At 39.2% G+C, this 22,172-nt stretch overlaps 2 protein-coding genes across 2 annotated transcripts in view; one reads left to right on the top strand and one right to left on the bottom strand.

Moving 5' to 3' along the window:
• astn2 (astrotactin 2) overlaps positions 1 to 22,172 on the top strand; it is a 290,807-nt gene that overhangs the window by 202,062 nt on the left and 66,573 nt on the right. Inside the window, exons 14-16 of the mRNA XM_086300869.1 lie at positions 7,722 to 7,846; positions 8,997 to 9,101; positions 10,271 to 10,450. Coding sequence (XP_086156995.1) covers positions 7,722 to 7,846; positions 8,997 to 9,101; positions 10,271 to 10,450 — 410 coding nt within the window. The remainder of the gene's footprint in view (positions 1 to 7,721; positions 7,847 to 8,996; positions 9,102 to 10,270; positions 10,451 to 22,172) is intronic.
• On the bottom strand, positions 17,038 to 20,712 carry trim32 (tripartite motif containing 32). Its single transcript, XM_086300870.1, has 2 exons — positions 20,578 to 20,712; positions 17,038 to 20,048 (listed from the first exon to the last, which is right to left on the bottom strand). The coding sequence occupies exon 2, from the start codon at positions 20,034 to 20,036 to the stop codon at positions 18,000 to 18,002; it is 2,037 nt and encodes a 678-aa protein (XP_086156996.1). The 5' UTR covers positions 20,037 to 20,048; positions 20,578 to 20,712; the 3' UTR covers positions 17,038 to 17,999.

Below are 22,172 nucleotides of genomic sequence, written 5' to 3'. Positions count from 1 at the left end.
CAGGCCACAGTAAATAAATTTTAGATTTTTATCAAAAGCATTCATTGTTAATTGTTTTAGGGTTCAGGTGTTTTATACATTTTTACGTGTTCAACATTAATTGAACAAACTACCATCATTTTAAACATAAAGATTGTTTTTAATTCTTCATCAACTAAATGACCGCCTGAAATCTAAAACAGCTGGACATCACCAAATATTGTGCTTCTTCTTCTTCTTCTCCTAGGCCTTTAGTGAATTTTATTTCTGTCTTTCTGGATTCAATTTTGTCTTCAGTAACTGAAAAGCATGCTCTAATGGTTTGGAAGGCACTTTGGGTCAACTTCTTCTTGTTTCAAAATGTGCTATATAAATAAAATTGACTTGACTTGAGAGCAGGTGACTGACTTGGCTGTTGAAGAATACCCCATTTCTTTGCTTGAGAAACTCTTGAGTTGCTTTCGCAGTGTGCTTTGGGTCTTTATCCATTTACACTGTGAAGCAGTGCCCGATCAGTTTTGCATTTGGCTGAATGGGAGCAGAGTACACAGCCATGTGCACTTCCAAATTTACCCTGCAATTTCTTTGAGTAGCCACATCATTAATAAACAGTAATGACCCATTCCATTGGGCAGCCATACATGCCTAAAGTTTTTTCAATCTCACTGATAGGTTTATTTGGGGTTTTCAGCCTAATGATCACCTCTTTTATTTGCCTTGACATCTCTATGGACCTTACATTGAAAGTTCCATTGAAAAGCTACAAGATGCAAGTTCAAGACTTAGAATTGATTCAAGATTTTATCTGCTTAATTTCCCGTGCAATAATGAATGAAGAGGCTTCATCTGGCCATGAAACGTTTTATCAGTCAATTGTCCAATTACTTTTAAACTTCTGAAAATGGGAGACTATGTATAAAATACAGAAGCTTTGTTATTGTCCAAAAAGCCTATTGACCCAACTGTGTATCTTAAACACTATCAAAACACTAGCAACAAGAGATGATGTTCATGTAGAGAGTTGTCTTAGAAAAACCAGTGCAAGTCTTTTCTTTGGTTGGTTTTATTAATTTTCTTCTACTTCCAGTAAATATCAGACTCAGACACAAGACCTGGTGACGTGCATCTTGCTTCTTGTGTTTGCGTTTTGTTTTTTGTTGGATTTTTTTAATATGAAAATTAAAATGTTCCTTTTGTCAAGCAAATAAATCACTCTTTCCTGCTATACGTCAGGTAAAGGTATTTTCCTTTTTCCTTCCTGGTGTTCTTTCATCCACTTTGACACCCTTTCAGCTTACCCAGTATACTGCAGCCCTACTTGTCCCTAGCTTCCATAAATCCTCCAACACAACCCTCCCCCTATCTGAACTGTGCTGGCACCCAGTAGCTGCTTACATAGAGATCAAAAGACTGTTGTTAGCCTGCAATTCTACCAACCCCCCTGCTCTAACATCTCTTCCTTCTCTGTGGTAAATTGACCATCACTGCCCTGTCACGACTCGTCAACCCTTTCTCAGGTCGAACTCTTCTTTTCTCATTTTTTACTTTTTTTTAGTTCTGAACTGCAGTCCAGAAGATCAGAACCAGCACTGTGACCCCTCAAATCCTGCATTTTTGTGAATCTTACATACTTACAAATACCTGTACTTTCACATATGGCAGTGTTTTGTGTAATGTGACGATAATGCGTACAACTGGTTATTACTGCTGAAAACGACTGCTGAAGAAGCTGTTTATACTTTTTTTTTTTTTGTTAATGTTCAGCACATTAGAATAAAGTCTCCTGCAGACTACTCAATAATGTGCAGGGACAAAAACACATAAATACTTAAACTATGTACATTGGGTCATACCACTAGATATCTGTCTCTTGCTTTCACACAGAGACAGAGCATCCTCTAGTGGCAAAAATTATTATTGTGTTTTTTCCTCCTTTTCCTAATAGTTTTTCATCTGTGTTTATTGATTATTACAGTACAGAGCTCAGACTATTTGACGTTCACAAATGCATAAACAGAGTATGTAGCACTTTTTCTACTCCAGTGTTTCTCTGTAAGTGGTCATTAAAGTGTGGCAGGATGAGGTTTAGTGCTGGATCGTTACACAGGACAGTATAAGTGGAACTTGACTATTAAATAGTAATAGACTGATATTAAACTTTGGATGTGGAAATATTTTTGCCTTTACCTCAGCAATGTATTTTTTCTAGCTATTTTTACTATTTTTTTATTTTTTATAAACTATCCCATAGTTAATAAATACCATACCAGACTCCTTTTTACATGCACAGGAATTGCTCTTATCACTCTTATCACTGCAAGTGTAACATTTTTTCATCAAATCTTCAAGCATTTTTAATGCAGCTGGCATTTAATATGTTTTTGTCTTTTTTATACTAAAAATCTCAAATGCTTTGATAAGCCTTTATGTGACTTCGCTTATGATGCCGTTTTACATGCCTGCTAAATCAGTTTTAGTGTATTGATTTCATTTGTTTATTCGGAATGGTGAAAGCAAGATTTGCAAGATTTGAAGTGGCCATTCAGAGTGTGCCCTGTAAACGCATTTTTAAAGTGCTCTTTCAGCTTTGACCCAAAATGGTTACACATGCTCAATTAGCAGCTGAGCTAGAACAGACACTGATAATCAGGCTATAGCCTTTGTGAGCTCAGCACCAAGGATTTGTATATATATTCAATACTCATTTCCTCTGGGAATTAGGGTGTCTTTGTTAGTGCTTGCGTCAGTCCAGAAAAGCAGCTTCTAAATGAGTGGAATAGACCATCCTGCAAGGTTTACAATTTGCTGAAACAGTTAGGTCCTGTCATTGTTAGGGAAGCTGTTTCAAAGGCAGGTTGAGTCATCTTTAGAAGGACCGTATGGGAGCATATGGTGGGTTTATGACTGGCGGGCAGCCGGTTGGCTGATTATAAGAATGGAGTTCTGAGTGTCAAAGTGGGCACTTGAAATCATTGGAGTAAGCCTCCAATTCAACCAAAAGCTCCCATGTACAATACTGGTGTGCTTCAACATAAAAAGCAAAAATGAACAAGAAGGGACTGATGTGATTTTCCCAATAATTGCAGCTTTAAAAAGCATCGTTAACCTAAAGTATATTCTTGTTGATACGATTCTTTAATCTGAGGTAATGAATTGTTGGCAAATCTCATTGTAGTTAAGATGAAGTGAATGCGGTTGAACTTTGCTGATCAGTGTTTAGATGTGGGAATGAGGTTTCTATTCTAAACTGCACAAGAGCCAATTATCCTGAACAATCTCTCCGTAAGTACCACTCAATATCAGTTACACAGTCACAAAGTCAAAATAAATATACCCACTCAAACATATGTGGGAAAGCACAAATAGACACAGCCATCTGAAATTAGGTGAAAGATGAACATTCAAAGACACAAAAAGAAAAACAGCTATCCCTCTATTAATTAGCTGTAGCCACTTATCCTGTTGGACTATTAAATGTTGACACTGATTCTACTATTAATAAATAAATAAGGACATCTGTATGTAAAGTGTCTCGTAGATAGATATATGGTCTTAAAAAGATGTTATTCGACCATATATTTTAATTATTTACTCATTTCATACGCTTGTAATTTGGAGATTCTCATTCAAATGGGAAGCATTTTCCATTTGTAGACTCAAGCAGGATAGAAGGCCTGGTTGGCCAAAAGGGAGTCTAGTGTCCACTGCCCTTAATGAAGACACATGGGTATTGAATGAAACATGAGTAAATATACAACTTTGCCAGCATTTCCTCAGCAAGCCCGTACTCACATATGTAGTCTGGTGTGCGGTGGGTTGCTTGCAGTAGTAAAGCTGCATGTGAGTCATGTAACTTTAGTTGGCTAAAAATCCTGAACAAGCAGGCATATTTTACATATGGAGATTTTACTTGCGCGTCAGTCAAAGTACTTTGTAATGTTAAGTTCACTTTAGTGAGTTCTAAAGTTCCTCTACTGAAAAAACAAAAGAAATCTGAGCTCTTGTAATCAGATGGACTACATTCAGTCTAGTATTTTATTTCCGAGTAGCTGACATTTTGAATGTCAGTAATGTTATTAGAAATCTGACGAGGAAACATTTATTATTTTTATTATTTTCATTACTTTTCTTTGCAGCAGACAGCACGTGTGTTAAAAATAGCATTAATGATAGCTCTGTTCTGTTCCAATTTCCCAGTTAGCCATGACAGACTGACAGAGTGGCAGGTGAGTCTGTACACACTGTAACAAGCTTCTGAACCAGAGCAGCTGAATGCAAATCAGCAGTCACTCATTTCCACCTGTGCTTTTCTAAGCGTGGCAAGTCAAAATGTCCTCAGTGAAAAAAAGTCTTTATTAGTGAAATCATTGTGTTGTTTAAGGCCCGTTATAGTCGATGCTTTATTACAGTCCTCTGTAGACTTTTTCTGAAAGCATTTTAAGTTCAGACGCAGCAACAACAAAAAGAAGCACAGGTGTAGGAAACAATTAGCGTTAATCTCGACTTTATCTCATTTTAGTCTCAGGAAGCAACATCAGTGAGCTGGCGCGCACATTAGCATCCACACGTTTGTCGCTAGGTCTGTTGCTCGTTGCATAAGCTGCCTGTCAGTTTATAAGATGTAATTTTTCAGTCTTAAGTAAGATAAGTTCGCCATAGCAGTGGTGCCATGAGTGGAGCCATTTGTGCAAGATGAAGATGATCCTTCTAGAATGACAAGCAACTGGCTCATCTTGTTAACCACCCTGGTTTGTTTGGGTTGTAGCGTTGCAAATAAATGTCTCTTCTTGTAATGAGCTGTCAGCAGAATAAATGTTTCAAGTTTCTTTCCTGCCACGTACACACAGACACACATAAACACAGTCCGAGAAACTGCAGTCAAGCTAAAACCAGGTAAATTGAAGTCTGACATTTTGTCAGTTCTGAATTTGCTTTCTCACCTACTTACCTGTGCAGATGCCAGAATCTACCTTTGAGGTTGGTATGACATCTGTTCCTTTTGTCTTTCCCTCAAGGAAGGAATTTGAAAAAGAAAGTTTAAGAACATTTAACTTTTTATATCCATCCAGGTGTCCATTAAAAGTCTTGATCCCACCTTTTTTTGTTTGTTTGTTTTGGTCATCTGTACATTGAACCATCTGAATGGATATAGTGAGCAGCGCAAATCTGGGCTTGAAAATCCAAAAAGGTATACATGATCTTTACCTTAGGTCCCATGAGCCACTGGATGAAACTGACTGATATAGTTTAGCAATCGATATGTTTTCTCTGAGAATAAACTATGTTAGTCTTTACACCTCTTCTGTCTCTCTTTGTTCTCATTTTCTGCCCTTGAGTTGTTCCTTCCACCCCTCCATTTTCGCAGTGATTGCATCTAACAGGCTTTGTGATTAGACAAAGAAAGGAGTAGGACAGAAAGAGAGAAGCAAGATAAAAAATTTATATCAAGAATAATCAAGCCAAGCCCTAGGGTTTCTATCACACAAGGTCTGAGCTCTGAGTTTTGGTCCTATAAAAGTGGATTATAGGAAATAAGTTGCTGCAGCCTTCCATGCTTTCAGGATGCAGTAAGACAACCCATCTTTTTGACAGTAAATGAACCAAGGCTCCTCCAGTTCTACCACAATGGCCTAGCTACTGAAAGAAATGCATCACAGCATTTTCTGTTTTATATCTCTACATGTAGGCTTAATGATATTTTTTCCCAAGTATTTTTTTTTCCATTGAAAAATATCATAGAGGTGCAGATCAGCAGATCAATGAAAATGGAAAAAGGTTTTTGAAAATGTGTGCATTTATGGATGTTTTTTGTTGCCTGTCCCTATAGAATAGTGTGTGGTTCTTTATCTTCTAACCTCCGACCCACAAACGTCACTGTTTAAGGTCATAATTCATCTAATTCTCCTTGCAGTTCCACATTTTATGCTCTTCAAATAATAATATTGCCAGTAGGCAGTCTTGCACTGCAAACCCCACAGAAAGCAAGAGGTTTTCTGATGGGGGTATTTGGATGTAGGCTGGCTCTCTACTTTTCTAAAGTTTAGCAACCACTATGCAGTAGTAGAAGTTAGTTAATTAAGTCAACATAAACTTGAACTGGAGGCAGAATTTTCAGTTTCAGTGCCATAAAATCAGAAATCATCTTGTCTCATGTCTTTGGTACTTATGTCTACGTGGGTTTTTTTTTTCAACCTCAGTATTTGTGTCACACCTTAGAGTTACTTTATCAGACTCTACGCAAAATTGTACCGAAAGAGACCTGCCTAGGAAACTTGCTGTAAGACACTAAACCTCCTTTGCCAAAACTATTTGAAACATGTCACATTTTAAAATGCCATCCAGTAAAAACCAATTCCAAACATTAATTTTGTGTCTGGGCCTTAAGATAAAGCGTGACAGACACATCTTTGGACCGTATGTTAGCTAGCCTCGAATTTCGAGCAGCTTTGGCATTATATTATTAACGTTTGCTCTCTTGGCACAGAGGTGTTTGTATGTCCTCCAGTGCTGTTTGCAACAGCGTTTATTAACAGCAGCCGGTAATATCAAATGGCAAGAATGGCGTTTATACATGGCAGCTGGTGATATTAAAACATCGAATGGTGTTTATAAATGCCATTTTAAATGGTATTTTTAAACGCCAGCTGGCGTTATTAAAGTGTCGAACAGCAGGGAGAAGGAGATGATTTATGACCTCAGTGGCTTTCTGTACTATTGACAGTTGTTATTATCATTTTTTTTCATGTACTTATCATCTTCACCAAAAATGAGAAAAAGATTTTTATGTTGTTACCTTCGCCTGCTGCTCTTTGTTTTGCCCTCGAGGTGGTGGACACAACTGTGGCTTTTACTGCGCCTCTAAGCGTCATGCATTCACATGTTGTATTTGCACGTATATTTTGCTTTTGCACCCATTCTGTTGTTGTTTGCAGGGCCTTCTAGGAATTTCCTCTACTCACAGGTGAAAGAGATTACTGAGATTTAAAAAAAAAAAAAAAAGAAGCAAAAAGATTCTTGTTACATTTATAGTTTAAACATTTCACTATGACGTACAGTGCACAAAAAAATAGATGAAAAAGTTAACGGGGACAAGTCCATAAAAATTCAAAAACTTACCTGATTTATATTTGGCCACCCTCCTGTTTAAGCTCATCGTCTTTGGACTATTTTCAGTGCAGCTGGTATTTTTAAAATCTCTGTGGAAGTCCCACTGTGTCCTCTGTTACTTGTGTGTCTGGAAAATGTGCTTGATGTCCTCCAATGTAGGGGCTTCCCAGGAGAGCTCTAAAGATAAAAGGCGCACTGGAAACTGTCTGGACATGCAGAAAAAATATGACCTTGTACTGGAGATAAGCCAAATTTAAATCCTTTAAGGGTTTTTGATTTTTATGGCCCTGTTCCCAGAACTTTTTGATCACATCTAAGATAAGGAACCGATGAGCTGAACACCTTTATTTTTACCTGTGCATAGAGGAGGAGAGGAGAGAACTCCTTTTCCAAAAGCACATAAAATATTATCATGGAAGAAACTCACGAGACAGTAAATCCCCAAATCCCAATCGCTGAATGATATAGGACACTAGCAGCTGGACAAGGTACTGGAACATGCCAGGATTGCAGATGCTTTGAGCTGCAGTCAGTTTTCATGAGGTTCAGCTGCTTCCTTGACTGTTAAACATAACCTTTAGATTCCTTTAGATACTTAAAGTTTCTTTCTTTCTGTCTTTCTTTTTCTTTCTCAGGGACAATAATTTTATTAAGGACTTTCCTCAGCTTGCTGATGGTCTCATGGTTATTCCTTTACCGGTAGAGGAACAGTGTCGAGGAGTCTTGTCAGAGCCCCTGCCCAACTTGCAGCTACTCACAGGTGAGAGCATTTGAGGAAGTTTGGGAATATGTTTTCTTCTCGTGTCTCTCTTTTCTTTTAAAGGCATTGGATTTATTGCACTTTTTGCTAGGAATAGCTTTCTGTTATCCCATTTTAGCCTGTTGCTTGAGAAAGTTAAAAAAAAATATAGCACCCACACAACAATTTCTTATTTGAAAGGCCCAGGATCAAGAAGATACAAAAGATTTATATTGAAATATTCAAATCCACAAATCTCAGTATGTAGATTATTCTTTTGTATTTGCGTCTGTTTTGTGAAATCCAGGGCACAAGATCATCTAATATTATATAAGAAGGTGTGGTTTGATCACAAAATCCTCTTTTATACCCCTAGGCCAATACCCCTATATATCTTAAAATGTGAGCACATACAGAGCAAATTACACATATAGATGCCCCAAAACACACTAACTATATATAAACACTATTTAAATATATGGGTTTATAAAATGTGTATATTGTTTATTTATGTATTTATTTAATTTTCAACCCTATTCTGTGGGGGACTGATTCACTTAAATGTTGGTCTTGAACCTCTGCTCCCTAATCCTTCCATTAGCTAAATTGGCACTTGGTCCAAAGTGACCCCTGAGATATTTCACTGAGGGTTCTGCTTTCACAACAATTGGACAGATGCACACAAACTAAAATTACCCTTTTTCACTGTGCATGAATGTCTCAGGTGTAAAACGCCTTTCAAAGGCACAGGATCAAGGTTCCCGTAAGCAGTTTATTGTTTTCCCCCCTTGCTCTTCACTTTTGAGGCTATTTAGTTCTAGACTGAAGTGAAAGTTTGGTAATTGAATTGCAGGGAAAGGCAAGATTGCTCCCACTTCTAATGTCAGCAATCCAATTGGAGTTCAAGCTGCTCTATATATCACCATTGATCCAGGAGCAGCTGGGATATGGGCTGGGATAATAAATGGTGTTAAGACAGTAATGGATAACAATGGTTGTGCAATAAACTGTACAAATGAAATGATAGATTTAATTTGTTCATTTGTTTTGAATTTCAGTATGTCTTCATAATTCTGAAAATTATAATTAGTTTTAAATTTGTTGTAGCTGTAAACTTTTTGATATCTTTTTGTCTTAAATTCACCAGTTTGTTCACATTTTTTTTCCTTAGGGGATGCCCAGTTCAGCGAGGCTGTTGGGTACCCTATGGTTCAGCAGTGGAGAGTGCGCAGCAATCTGTACAAAGTCAAACTCAGCTCTATTACCCTAGCTACAGGTCAGTGTCTGAATAATAAAACTCTGATCACCCGCCATCAGAATATAAGAAACTGATGAATAAGAGCATGTTTTCAATGCTATCACCTAGCTATTAGTTGAGATATCTTTTGAGGTTGTTATTTGGAAATAAATATTTATATTTATTATATTTTATATTTTTAATAGAACCTGTCAAATGGGGGGATATATTAGCCATCAAGTAGAAAAAATGTTTTAACATAGATTTTTTGGAAAGAAATGGCCAATTGTAAGAATCAGAGCAAGTTGACATGGACTAAATTGTGATAGCTAGACCATCAGATCAGAGGATGTACAACATGGCTCATGTGTTTCCCACGTGCATTGTTTAAAGGAAGGACAACCAGTGAACCAGCCTAAGGTTCATTAATATGTGAGATGAGTGAAGGCTATCCTGTGTGGTCTGAGTCCGCAAATTGCTGCAAACCTTAATGCTGGCTATGACAGAAAAGTGTCATAAAACACATTGCAGTGAAGGTTGCTGCTTGTGTGGCTGCATACTCACGGGCTGCTCAGAATGTCTACAGCTGAAGTGTCTACAATGGACATGTGAGTGTTAGAACTGAACAATGGAGCAGTGGCAGTAGCCTGGGGTGTCCATGTAGACAGAGGAGTGTGTGTGTGTGTGTGTGTGTGTGTGTGTGTGTGTGTGTGTGTGTGTGTGTGTGCCCACGTTGTTTGCGTGGGGAACAGATGGCAGCAAGATGCACTACAGCAGGAAAGCAAGCTGAGGCAGGTAGAATGATGCTCTGGCCAGTGTTCTGGGTCTGGCAATTATGTGGATGTTACTTTGACATGCAGCACTCACCAGGCGTTGTTGCAATCCATGCAGCCCCTTCTCTGCAACTGTGTAGTTCCTATAATAGGTAACAATGCCATGAGCTTTAAAAGCATATGTGGTTTGTGCTGAAAAAAACCCAACCTTGCACCTCACAGCTTACAGGGCTTAAAGGATCTGCTTTGTGTGTCGTACCTCAGAGCCCCTTTAAAGGCCTTTTAGAGTTAATGCTTTGACAGGTCAGACTTCCTTTGGTTGCGCAAAAAGGACCTATACAATGTTAGGCAGGTAGTTTTAATATTGTGACTGGCCAGTCTATCCTTTTCACCTATTTGGACAAGAATTCACTCATCTCGTCCTTGGCTTTTTAGGCTTTTCTAAGGTGCTGAAGACACTGTCAACAGAGAGCACACGTGACGAGCTGCTGGCTTTTCTTCAGCAATATGGCAGCCATTATGTGTCTGAAGCCCTGTATGGCTCTGAGCTCAGCTGCAGCATTTACTTCCCCAGCAAGAAGGCCCAGCAGCAGCTCTGGCTGCAGTACCAGAAAGGTGAGTATGCTAACAGTTAGCAATTAAAGCCCAAAATATCTGATTGCTGAATTCTGGAGTAATATATGAAAATGCCTGCCTCATATACAACACAGGGATCATTTAGATAACTTATAGTTACAAAAAGGACACCATGTTTTAATAAAGGGTGAACCTGTGGTGTGAACAGAGTTAAACTAAGCCCTAGTGTTAACAGAAACATGGGTCTAAACTTTATCTGAATATAGAAACTTAACTTGTGTATAAAGAGCCCATCCTTAATTAATTCAGCCTTCGGTTAAATTACTTGAATTCAAGATAACCGTGTTAATTTAAAAGCATCCATCATCTGGCATTTGCAGTGCTGTTGTTTTTTAACTGTGTTCTTGTTAACCTTTTTAGTGATCCCAAATAGTGATATTTAGTTTGGGTGATCAGTGAGGTTTATTGGCTCTAAAAATAAAAAGAAGACAGAATTATGGGTCAGAGAGGTCGACTGCTGAACATCCCCCCCTCCCCCTTACAAAGAGCAAAATAACAAGATAGTGTTTTTTTTTTTCAATTCTAGCAACGTTTATAGTAGAAAAGTCCATAAGCATTTGGACAGTGAAATAATTTTTCCTCTGTACACTATTAAAGTGGATTTTAAATCAAACAGCCAAGATGTGATTGAAGTGGAGGCTTGCAGCTTTAATTCAAATGGGTTTAATAAAAGTATTGCATTAACTGTTCAGGAATTAGAGCCATTTTTATACATTTTATATCCCAATATTTCTTGCCTTGAAAATCTCTTGGGTTGTTTTTGCAGTATTATTTGGGTTATTAACTGGTCATGAACCGCTGTCCGATCAGCTTCCAGCATTTGTCTTAATCAGGACAGAGAGTATTTAGGAGGGAGTATCAATATAACAGAGAGTATCAGTGGCCCCCTGCTGAATTTTTAAGTTTGCTCACTTACAAAGAAATGAACAGTCTCTCGTTTTTATGTTAGTTTCATTTTAATGGAGACAGAATATCAACAGATCAGATCATTTCACAAGAACACGACTGGTAACATACTATGCCTCAATGGACTAAAATCTTGCACCACTTGCAAGATCCCATACTTAAGAAGGCACAAGTACAGGTCCATCTTAAGTTCACCAGCGGTGTGGACAGATGAAACCAAAATCAAGCTCTTTGGCATCAGCTTGACCCAGCTTGTTTGGAGGAAGACAAAAGGCCCAAAGAACACAGTCTTGGATGAGAACATCTTTACTTCTACCAGAACACTGAAAACGGGTCGTGGATCGGGCTTCCAACCCAAAACAAACCACTAAGGCAACAAAAGAGTGGCTAAAGAAGAAGCACATAACTTCATAGAGTGGGCTAGCCAGTGGCCAGCATTTAGTCCTGTAGAAAGTCTGTGGAGGGAACTTCAACTTACTAAGCCACGAAACCTCAAGGATTTAGAGTAGACACGTCAAACTCGATGTCAAACATCATAGGCTGCATACAGCTGATGAGAAGTGGGCCAGTGATATGATCAATGTGTATAATTACAGAAAAAAGGTTCTGGCAGGTAATTGCTCACTGTCCTTTAATTATAAATTTAGAATATAAAGTTTTCATTAATTCACAGAAAATGTCTTTGTACTTTGTGTATTATGGATGGCATTGGGGAGTGGGGGTCTATCAATAGGAAAAAAATAAATGCACTCGTTTACACTTTCTTCGTGGGGCAGCCCACTTGGCAGCAAATCTTTTCTGGGCCGATTTTGGGCCTCATATTTAACACCCCTGATTTAGAGAGTTTCTGTAAAGAACAATGAAAATTCCCTCCTAAGATGTGTGAAAACCTCATGACCAACTACAAGAAATGTCTTACTGCTGTGCTGGTCAACAAGGATTTCTCCAACAAGCACTAAGTAATGTTTTTCTTGAAGATCAAATGCTCAGTGACACAGATAAATTTCTAACTTTTATGTAAGTTATATTTTCCAGATTGTTGGTTAATCTCTCTCCATTAAAATGAAATTAGCATAAAACATTCGAGACTTTTCACTTTTTTATAAGAGAGCAAACTTACAAATTCAACACGGGATCAATAATTACTTAACAGTTCATCCTGCTACTTCCATCAGGAGTCATATCATCAATATGGCTGCCAGTGGAATGACCCTGTTCCACTGGCAGCCATACAGGCCTATTCTACAGCTCTGCCTCCACCACGTTTCACAGATATTTTATGGTCATCAGATCATGAGATGTTTCTCTCGCTCTCCATGCTTTTCTGTCCTATTGTTCTGGTACAAGATAATCTTGGTTTCATTATTCTGTTTCATCAGAACTGAGAAGCGCCTTTTTGGGCCTTCCTGTTCATGATTATAACCAATGATTTGTATGTTTTTATACATTCTCTGTATTGCCATTTATAAAGGTGTTTCTTGATTGTAGACTTTGATAATGCTACCTTTACTTCTCAAGGGTGTTTGTGACATGATTAGATTTTGTGAAGGGTTTTTTTTTTCTCAACCAAGGAAAGTAATTATGATCATCGATTTCAGCTGATTTCACGTCACCAAAAGGTCTTTCGGGCCCTTGTGTTGCTGAGCTGACCAGTGCAATCCTTCTTTTATAAATGCACCAGACTGATCTGGCCACTCCTAAAGTTTTTCTCTGATTTCGGGCTAATGATCACCTCCTTCATTTTCAATGAAAGAATAATGGAGAAACAGTTACTTTTCAGCCTCTGAAAGTGGGGGACTAAGTATAAATAATTATGTAAAATGGTTAATGCAGTACTTCTGTTAAACCCCTAAAATTACAGCTGCATTTCAATCACATGTTGAATAAAATTACCCGTGCTGGTATACAGTGGCAAAATGAAAATTGTGTTATTGTCCAAAAACGTGTTAACCCAAATCTAAATATATGTGTCACAAAAGTATGAGAGACTTTTCAAAAAAGCATGTCCATTTTACTTTATGGACTTTATTTATGCTTAATAAAGTCCATAAAATGTGATGTTCTTCAGCAATGCACTTGAAGCACCAACTAAGTTTGTGTTTCATAACTTCCAGCTGTGTGTAGAGTGTTAACTAGATTTTACTTGTACAACATTTTAGGTAAGAAATAAAGTGCCCTTTATCCTGCCACATTATTCTGACAGCTTAAAACACTGATAGGGTTGATTGCCTGTATTATGGCTTAATTGTCAGTGTTACTACTTTTGTCCTCATCAACCACCATTACCTGCATCTAAGTATTATGTAAATGAAGTAATCAGCTAATCAGTTACATTGACAAAAAAGGTTAAAATCATGTCTTTTAATAACAGCCAGAGAGAAACTGAAAAATTATGCACACTCACATTCAACTAAAATACACAAAAAGACACTACTGCAGACATTTTATCTGCTCGTTTCATAAATGTTTATTGCACTCAGATTCTTAACAATACAAACAGGAATTGGACGACACAGAGATGTCTACAATGTGCTCAACACACTGTAAAATTCATAGCCTTCAACAACATAATTTAAAAGTCACTGGTTTTTGGTTCATTGAAACAATGCAATACAACAACCTAGTAGAGTTACTGAATAAATATGCAAGGAAATAACCTTTCTTCAAAAACGTAACAATAATATTAAGATGAGACAATGTGAGATAATTTGATGTTTACCACACTGACACAAGGACACTTGATTTTTCTGGCATTTTATGCATTTTTGTGTTACTTTAAACAGCTTGAATATGTCCAGTAATTACATTTTATTGATCTCTTTAATGTACAGCACTAAAAGAATTTATGGTAAGGATGACATGCAGACGAGAGAGTCTTTAATCAATCAGTGCTAAGGTAACGCATAGCCCCAAAATACATCACCCAAAATGTAACAGCACAAATATATGAGTGTGATAGACTAGATAGGATACTTCAGTTCAACTTTCTTCTCCTCTTTGCTTATGTAGCAATATTAAAAACATGTATTGGTTATTACACAGTTTGATTCTCATGCTGCTTAATAGGGCTCCAGTGCAGAGTTAAGGTCAGCTTTGTGAAATAAAATATTTTTAAGGCTAAAACAGAGTGAGTCTGCAGTCTGCCCCGTCCCACCTGCCAATCATTGTCAAAAAACGACTTTTTTTTGTTTATTTATCCTAAAAGCATCAGCTTTCTCACACCACCATTAAATTCAGAAATTAAATAAATTTAAATGGTGTACCAATAAATTACAAATTGATGGGAGACCAGAACGGAGACACTGTGCATGAAATAGCAAAATATTACATATGGCTGTTGTCCTATCTACCAACAACTGAGAACTCTGGTTGCAAGCTATCTAATATTGAACGAAAACCTGGAGAATACAAAGCAACAGGGAACCAACGCGGTTTCACAAACTCAGGTGTGGGGTAGGATGCTGGAGTTTTCAATCATTATCCTTGCAGTGCTACTCCAATTGCTCCTGCCAGCTATGATTCCTACAAAGATTTTGAAACCAGTAGGCAAGCATTAGGAAACAATGCCATGGAGCATGTCAGGTTTGAACACAGTTTGCAAACATTTGTATTTTTAGAAATCTGTCTTGTCTGTGACATGAGTGTTGCAGCGGTTTAGTGTTAGCGATGGTAGTATAGTATATATCCTTTAGACGTGACTGCATTTGATGCAGCTGTAGGTACTTTTTTTAGGGAACAGAACTCAGGGGTATACTACAAAGGAAGTTCAACATAGCCAGGCTTTCTTTATATTAGCTGGCATGACAAAAAATTAAACCCCAGTTGGAGATAATGGGTATCACAATGGTGGTTATCAACTTTCTGTTAAGAAAGGTTTTCTGATTCAGGCTCCGAACACGCTCAAACACAAAACGGGGCGTTTTCACGTATTATATGACTCTGCTTCTGCATAAAACGATCCCCGCGAGTGCCACCTCTTCCAGTCAGAGACGTTAATAGGTGAAAAACAATCTGATGATTTAGTGCACGCAATGATTAAACCTGGCTTGATAATTTATTTGTTTTTATGCTGCCGTTAATTTCTAATGCAAGGTCTGCATATTAGAGCTCTGAAAGTTTAAACCAGATACATTTAAACATTAAATGCTGCTGTCACATAGCCCACTAAAGCACATAGAGAACTTTCTTTTGTTTTTTTGCCAGCTCAAAGTGAAATTCATTTTACTGATTGAATACGTATTCTTGGTGACAAATGGTCTGATTGATTTTCCATTTTGTGTTCTAGCAGCTCCAGCAACGCAGCAGATAAGAATCATGCATAAAAACATCTATACATTTTCTGCATCACCAACTGAATGCATGTAAATTCCAGTAACAATACGATGCAGTTTGTGCTGTTGGAATTTTACAGCATTCAGTGGTTTCAGTGAGGTACGGCTTAACAGGTTGCATATATGAAACATATTACTCCAGCAAAGAATCTGTACAGTACTTAGCACATGGTATAAATTAAAGAATCAGTGAGAACATGGTGCTTCAAGCTGATTTTGAAACTAAACATAAATTGCTCCTGACAAGGTTATGTGTTTAGCATAGGTTACCACGGTGATTAAGCCAGGTAAAAAAGTCACCTTTGTGACACTGAAAACTCTGACTTTAAGCTTCAACACAGCTTGCTAAGCCATTACGCTCACTTCTGAGTACACCCTCAGAGCTTTTCACTTTTAAACACTTTCCAAACTACAAAGGTCATCCTACCCCTTAGGACATTTCTGCTTTGTTCATAATGGGAACAGCTCTGTGTAAGAAAAAAAAAGCTATTGTGTTTTTCATCCTACTAGACTAAAACTACCAGGTGAAGCAAAAACCAAACAAAGGAAAACAAAGAGCTAAAACAGAGGTAAAATCTATGAGTGAGATAAACAGCTGGAATATCATCTGAAGCAGATAACAGAATTTTATGCTACATCTGTCTGTATTTCAGTGATATTGTGGTTAGGCCATGGCTGGAAAGTCACTGGAAGAAAATTACAAAAAATGTACAAATGTGAGATGTACAGAGAGAAATGTATGCAGCTCAGGCTGTGAATTTTAGTGACAGTTGCTTCACTGTCACTAAAGCCTAACGACTGCTCCAGAATGTTCTCAACTGGTGTCTCGTGTTTGGGCACGATGTATACAAGACTGACGGACAGAACTTTAATACCGCAACAAAAGACAATAATGTGCTCTCAAAGCCCCACAGAAAAAATGATAATGTGGTCAACCGAATAAAAGGTGCTTTTGGTTGTATTAACAAGGCTACCATTAAATGAACTTTAAAAGATGTAGTAATGTTCTGTTTTTCACCTTTACAGTCCTACATAAGTTTCCTAAAACATGAATTAAAAAGATAAACAAATTCCATTAATATCCCTATTACGGTTTAATAGTTCCACCACAGCACATAATATTGGAGTTTGGACTCTTTCCAGTTCACACCTTAATGTTTTAAATTTAATGTTCCCTGAATGTTACTGAATGCAATTTAATGAATGCTGGTACTTGGTTATGCTATGAGCTAACTGTGCAGTAAACATTAAAGCTGCCAGCTGCATTCAGCGACATCAATGTTAGTGTGTGCTACTTAAACCTAACACAAGAAAACAGTGATGTGTCGATAAAGTGCTTCACAGGCTCAAAGCCTTATGCTTTATTTAATGTAAATACATGTTTAGCGAAGGCCAGGCTGATTGGTGAGTACAGCAGCCAATAAAATGGGAAGGAAGAGAAAAAAAAAATCTGTGTCTCAGTAGCTTAGAAATCAGTTGCATCTTAGGCTTATTCCAAAGAGATAGCATGCCAGTGTGTTTAATCTTAAAAGTTTGCATGATCAGATCCACTAGGCCAAAAATCTGGCCCACTGGATGGCTTTGGAAATTGTCAAGGAGGGCATAAATTTTAAACTTAACTATATTTTCACAAGTTTTACAGCTTTTCCTACTGACCTCCTCAGTGATCGTTTATACTTCACCAAAGTAAATAAACACCAGTAAACCATTAAATGAGAGAAAGCTCCTGTTTTTTCACCATCTACTATTTTTACAGTTGGTTCAGCATTAAAAGAAAAGAAAAAAAAAGACATTCTGTCAATTAATGAAAATAAATTTAGTTTGATTTTTTTTTGTACTTTTACACATTACTTCTTACAATTTAAGCCCAAAGCAACATTTCTATATCGTGTAGAAAAACTGATTTATCCTTGAAATTGCACTTGTTTCTTTTTATTGAAATATCTCAGGGACTAAATGTGGGATTAAACACTATCAGAAAGTCTGGCCCACTTAAGATCAAAGTGGGCTGTGCGTGTATGTGGCCCACAATGTAAAATGAGTTTGACATCCCTGCATTATAAGAACCGGATTCAACTTGAGATACTCAAGATAAAACCCAGTAGACTATAACCTGAACCTGAATTGAATTGACTGAACTACTGATTTAATAACCCAAATGAGAGCTACAGTGAGAACTGACTGGATTGCAGCTAAATTAAAGAGTGTTAAATAAGAGTATGTTTCTTCCTTTTCCAAACTTCTGTACTTTGCAATTGCACAACAAAGGGCAATTACACTTTGTTGTTCTTCTAAGAAGTAGAGGAATGCCTCCTCTGAATGTATGTGTAGACTTTAACACAGTGGTCCCAACAGTCCAGCACTAGCAGCTGTCCTTTCTGGGTAGTGGCCACTCCCACAGGACAGGTCAGCCCTTCCTGGATTAAAATATTGTATCCACCTTCTTTTGGAAACTGGAGGATTTCTTTCCTGCCACTGTCTGTAACCAGCAAATCTCCATTGGAATCCACACACATGCCAGTGATACAGCGGAAGTCTTCCGTCTCCGAGAAGAAATGGCTGAGCTGTTTGCCAAGCTGGCCATCAGTACCCACCGAACCGATGGAAAAGCCACCCTCCAGGTGGGGCTCATTCTGGCGTTTCTCAAAGTTCAGGGCCAAGCCCTGGGTAAAATAAACCGTTCCAGCTGCATCACATGTCACAAACTTTGGCCGTACAGCAGAGCAAAGTCTGTTGTAGCTGACCACACCAACATTGCGGTCTACCGCTATACACCACAGCTTGCCACCTTCGACATCTGACACCACAAACTGGCCTGATGGCATGGCAGTAATACCCCAGGGTTTAATCAGTTGGTTCTTGTGGCAGGCCACACAGTGTCCATCCATGGTGTAAACTTTAACTGAGTTATCGTAGTTGTCAGTGACACCAATCAAGCCTTGTGCAGTCACAGCAATAGATAAGGGGATGAGGTTAGGCAAATCAGCCCCCAGGAAGCTCAGGACAAAGTTGTCAATGCTACTAGCGCTGCGCCGAATTTCACGTTGGAAGCCTTTGCGATTAAAAATCTGGATACGGAAGTTCCCACGATCAGCCACCAGTACCTCACCTTGAGGCGTCACACAGATGCTGACAGGCAGATTGAAACTCCCAGGTAGAGTTCCCTTAGAGCCCATCTTCTTCACAAACTGGCAGACTGGCGGCCCTGAACTTGCCCGCGCTGCTCCAGGTGATCCTCCTCCTGCATCCATAGACTTTGATTTAAAGCTGCTTGGCGAACCACATACTGCCTCCTCCACAGCTGCAACCATGTCAATGTCTCGGTAAAGATCCACTGGAGCCACCACTTCACCTCCTGTAGCTCCCGCCCCCTCTACATCACTTTCAAGTGCAATTTCTAACCCACTCTCCTCATCATCTGTATTGATGGTGCAAGTTCTTGTGGTCAGCTGGCCCACTTCTAGAGGTTTAGACTGCTCTGTTCTGATCAGCTCTGGCTGTTGCAGTTTAAAGGTTGTGGGTAAACTGCTCCTCAGATCCAGTTCCTCATCATCACTGTCTCCGCCATCGTCTTTTAGCAAGGCAATGTCACTTTGTCTTGCTCGCATTGTCAGATAATCACAGCGTGACACCACTTTGACCTCTGCAATGTTAAGAAGATATGTCTGCTCCTCCAGGACCTGCGCGTTGAGCTTTTCTACTTCTGCCATGGAAGTCCTGAATGTCCTTCGAGACCTGCTGAGCTCCTCTTGAAGACGTAGCTCAGCTGTAGTGTAGTCCTGCTGTATTGTTCGGTACTTTAGTCTCAAGGACTTGGAAATGTTTTCAATTACTGTCTTTTTTTTCTGAATTTCTCCTATAACATCACGGAGAGCCTCCAGTTTACAACCCAGGTCCTTACGACGCTGTTCAGCAGCCACCCTTATCGGCTGGACTGAATGTCCTTCATGCAGGTGGCCATCTCCTTTGCAGAGCTCACAGAGAACTGAGGCACAATCGTGGCAGTACTGTCGCGGCAGGCGATTGCAGCAGGATTTGCACATTAGGGCGGCGGCAGCAGCACTGCAGGACATAGTGCAATCGAGAATCTTGAGCACAGTGAGATTGTCAGCCAACTGGGAGATGCTGCTCATACGGGAGACCTTGCTACAAAAGGGGCAGCGGACACCATTGATAGTATTGGCCAACAGCTTCTCCAGACACTGCCGGCACACTGTGTGACCACACTGCAGGAGCTTGGGTCGCATTTGTTCCTGGTTGTAGGTTTCCAGGCAGATGGGGCATTCGAGAACCTCCCTCATTAGATCTGGGTCAAGAGCAGCTGCCATTGTGGTCCTCACCTTAAATGGAAGAAATGAAAAGTTCTGTAACATTGTGCCACACTGTAACACTGAAGCAGACGAAACTAACAGATATTCAAAAATAAACACAGGATGCAGCCACGCTTATTTGCCAGGTCAAGTTTAAGTTAGATTCTAGATAACAGAGCAGATTAGATCAACATTAACGGTTAGATACACAGTTCAATGACGTGGAGCTACTGAAACCCAACATATGGTGAGTGATGGCGTGTATCAGCAAGCTAAGAGATACACCGTGTCATGCTAATGAGAAACGGGAGTACTAGGTTAAATCCTACACCAACATAATGCTAACTTGTTGTTTTACAGCAGGTTGACACTGCAGTCCAGACTTGCAAAGGAAAAGTAAATCGCAGGCCTCACCACAATACGACAAATGCCCTTAGCCCTGCACATAAACAGTAGTGTTATTCACCGACAGTACTGACTTTGAAGGGCGTGCATTCAAACGTAAGAAAGGCGACTCGTCGTAAGAGTCTCTCGAGGCTTTTCTGCTTTTAAACATTACCTTCACTTCACTGTTTTGCTGGTTAAAAGTGCAGCGCTGTTGCGGGGCGTTCTGTATCTTTCGGCTATGCAGCTGCTAGTAAAGACTGCAGTGCTGACGACATCACGCACACACAACCGGGATGTTACGCAATACGCACAGAGGCGAGCCCTACGGTTGTTTTGATTGGCTGCCATTTAGTAAACGGAGAGCGCAGTTTTTCAGAATTACTGGAGCTCGCCACCTAGCGAGTTGGATGACCTCAGAAATTCCCAAAAGAAATACAACTCCATACCAAATGTTTTTAAATACAAAATTCTATCGATTTGGTTAGATTGGTATATGCAGTGAATAAACACACAGGCAAAAAGCAAGAGTAAGCATTGCATGTTTAGGTGTGATATAAATGCAGCTAGATGGATTCATATGTGTTCTTCTCCCAGCAACTTGTTAATTCAACAGTAAAATGTCTTGGTGCATTCTCAATCATCCAGGAAAGTAAATCTCCAAAAGTTGATTCTGTTCATCTGGACGGAGCGTTTTGTGGGAGAAACGTTTCGTCACTCATCCAAGTGACTTCTTCAGTCTCAGCTGACTGCAGGTTTCCCCAATCTTATAAACAGTACATTTGCATAATGACTGAAACCAGCCCACTGAAGGAACAATGGGCCAATTCCTTAATCTTAATTATGCAAAATCTCATGACCATTGATCAACAACCACTGACCAAAACCCACTGATCAAAGACCAATGATCAATGGCCATGAGTACCATTCACAAAGAGTTGGGTGCAATCACAGCATTGTAAGATGGTGACAGATGTACCCTTAGGCCCCCTTCTCGATTCAGAGATGGTCTTTCGCTTTTCACGTAAATGCCGTCCTTGACTCCGCGCTGGACGTAGCGTTTCTCCCATAAAACCCTACGTCCAGATGAACAGAATCAACTTTTGGAGATCAACAGTAAAATGCAATAAACACAATAAAATTATTGCAATGTCATTTTAGCAGAATATCCTTCTCCATTAAAGCTACCCCCTTTTAAGTTAGATAACTGGTTAACTTGTAACCAAGTAACCAAACTTGTAGCTGAGAAAACTATTCTCCCATAGCATACCTGAAGCAGTGTTCACAAGCTTTGTTTTTAAAAGAAGGCAGTAATTACACAGAGTGACCATTAGATGTCAGAATAGGTCTACTTAGAATGTTCACACGATACAGATATCAGCAACAAAATTAAAACCACTGACAGGTGAAGTGAATACCACTGGTAATCCAGTTACAGCACAATGTTCTGCCGGGTCCCGGCAATCATGTGGATTACTCTGACACGTGCCACCATTGTTGCAGACAAAACACAACCCTTGTCTGCATGGCGACAGCACCTCCCTTTGCTTTAACAGCACTGGCTTCCCCCAAAGGTCATGTCCCACCTATTCTGCAGAAACGCCGACCAGCTAAGGCAACATGAGTCTGTGTTTTTAACCTGGTCTGCAAACTCTCCTGATATCAGTCAAACATCAATGGGATATGCAGGAACAAGCCTGGAGGAGGCCCCACCCCACAACCCATAGGACCCATCAGATTAGCTGGCAGTGTCTGGTGCTAGACATCACA

This window comes from Aulonocara sp. 'chitande type north' Nkhata Bay, linkage group LG7, assembly GCF_057382095.1.
Source record: "Aulonocara sp. 'chitande type north' Nkhata Bay isolate Kocher_YH1m ecotype deep benthic linkage group LG7, A_spYH_male_GT1.1, whole genome shotgun sequence".
Classification (NCBI taxonomy): domain Eukaryota; kingdom Metazoa; phylum Chordata; class Actinopteri; order Cichliformes; family Cichlidae; genus Aulonocara; species Aulonocara sp. 'chitande type north' Nkhata Bay.
The sequence above is the reverse complement of the archived record's forward strand: the minus strand, read 5'-3'. Positions and strand labels throughout refer to the sequence as shown.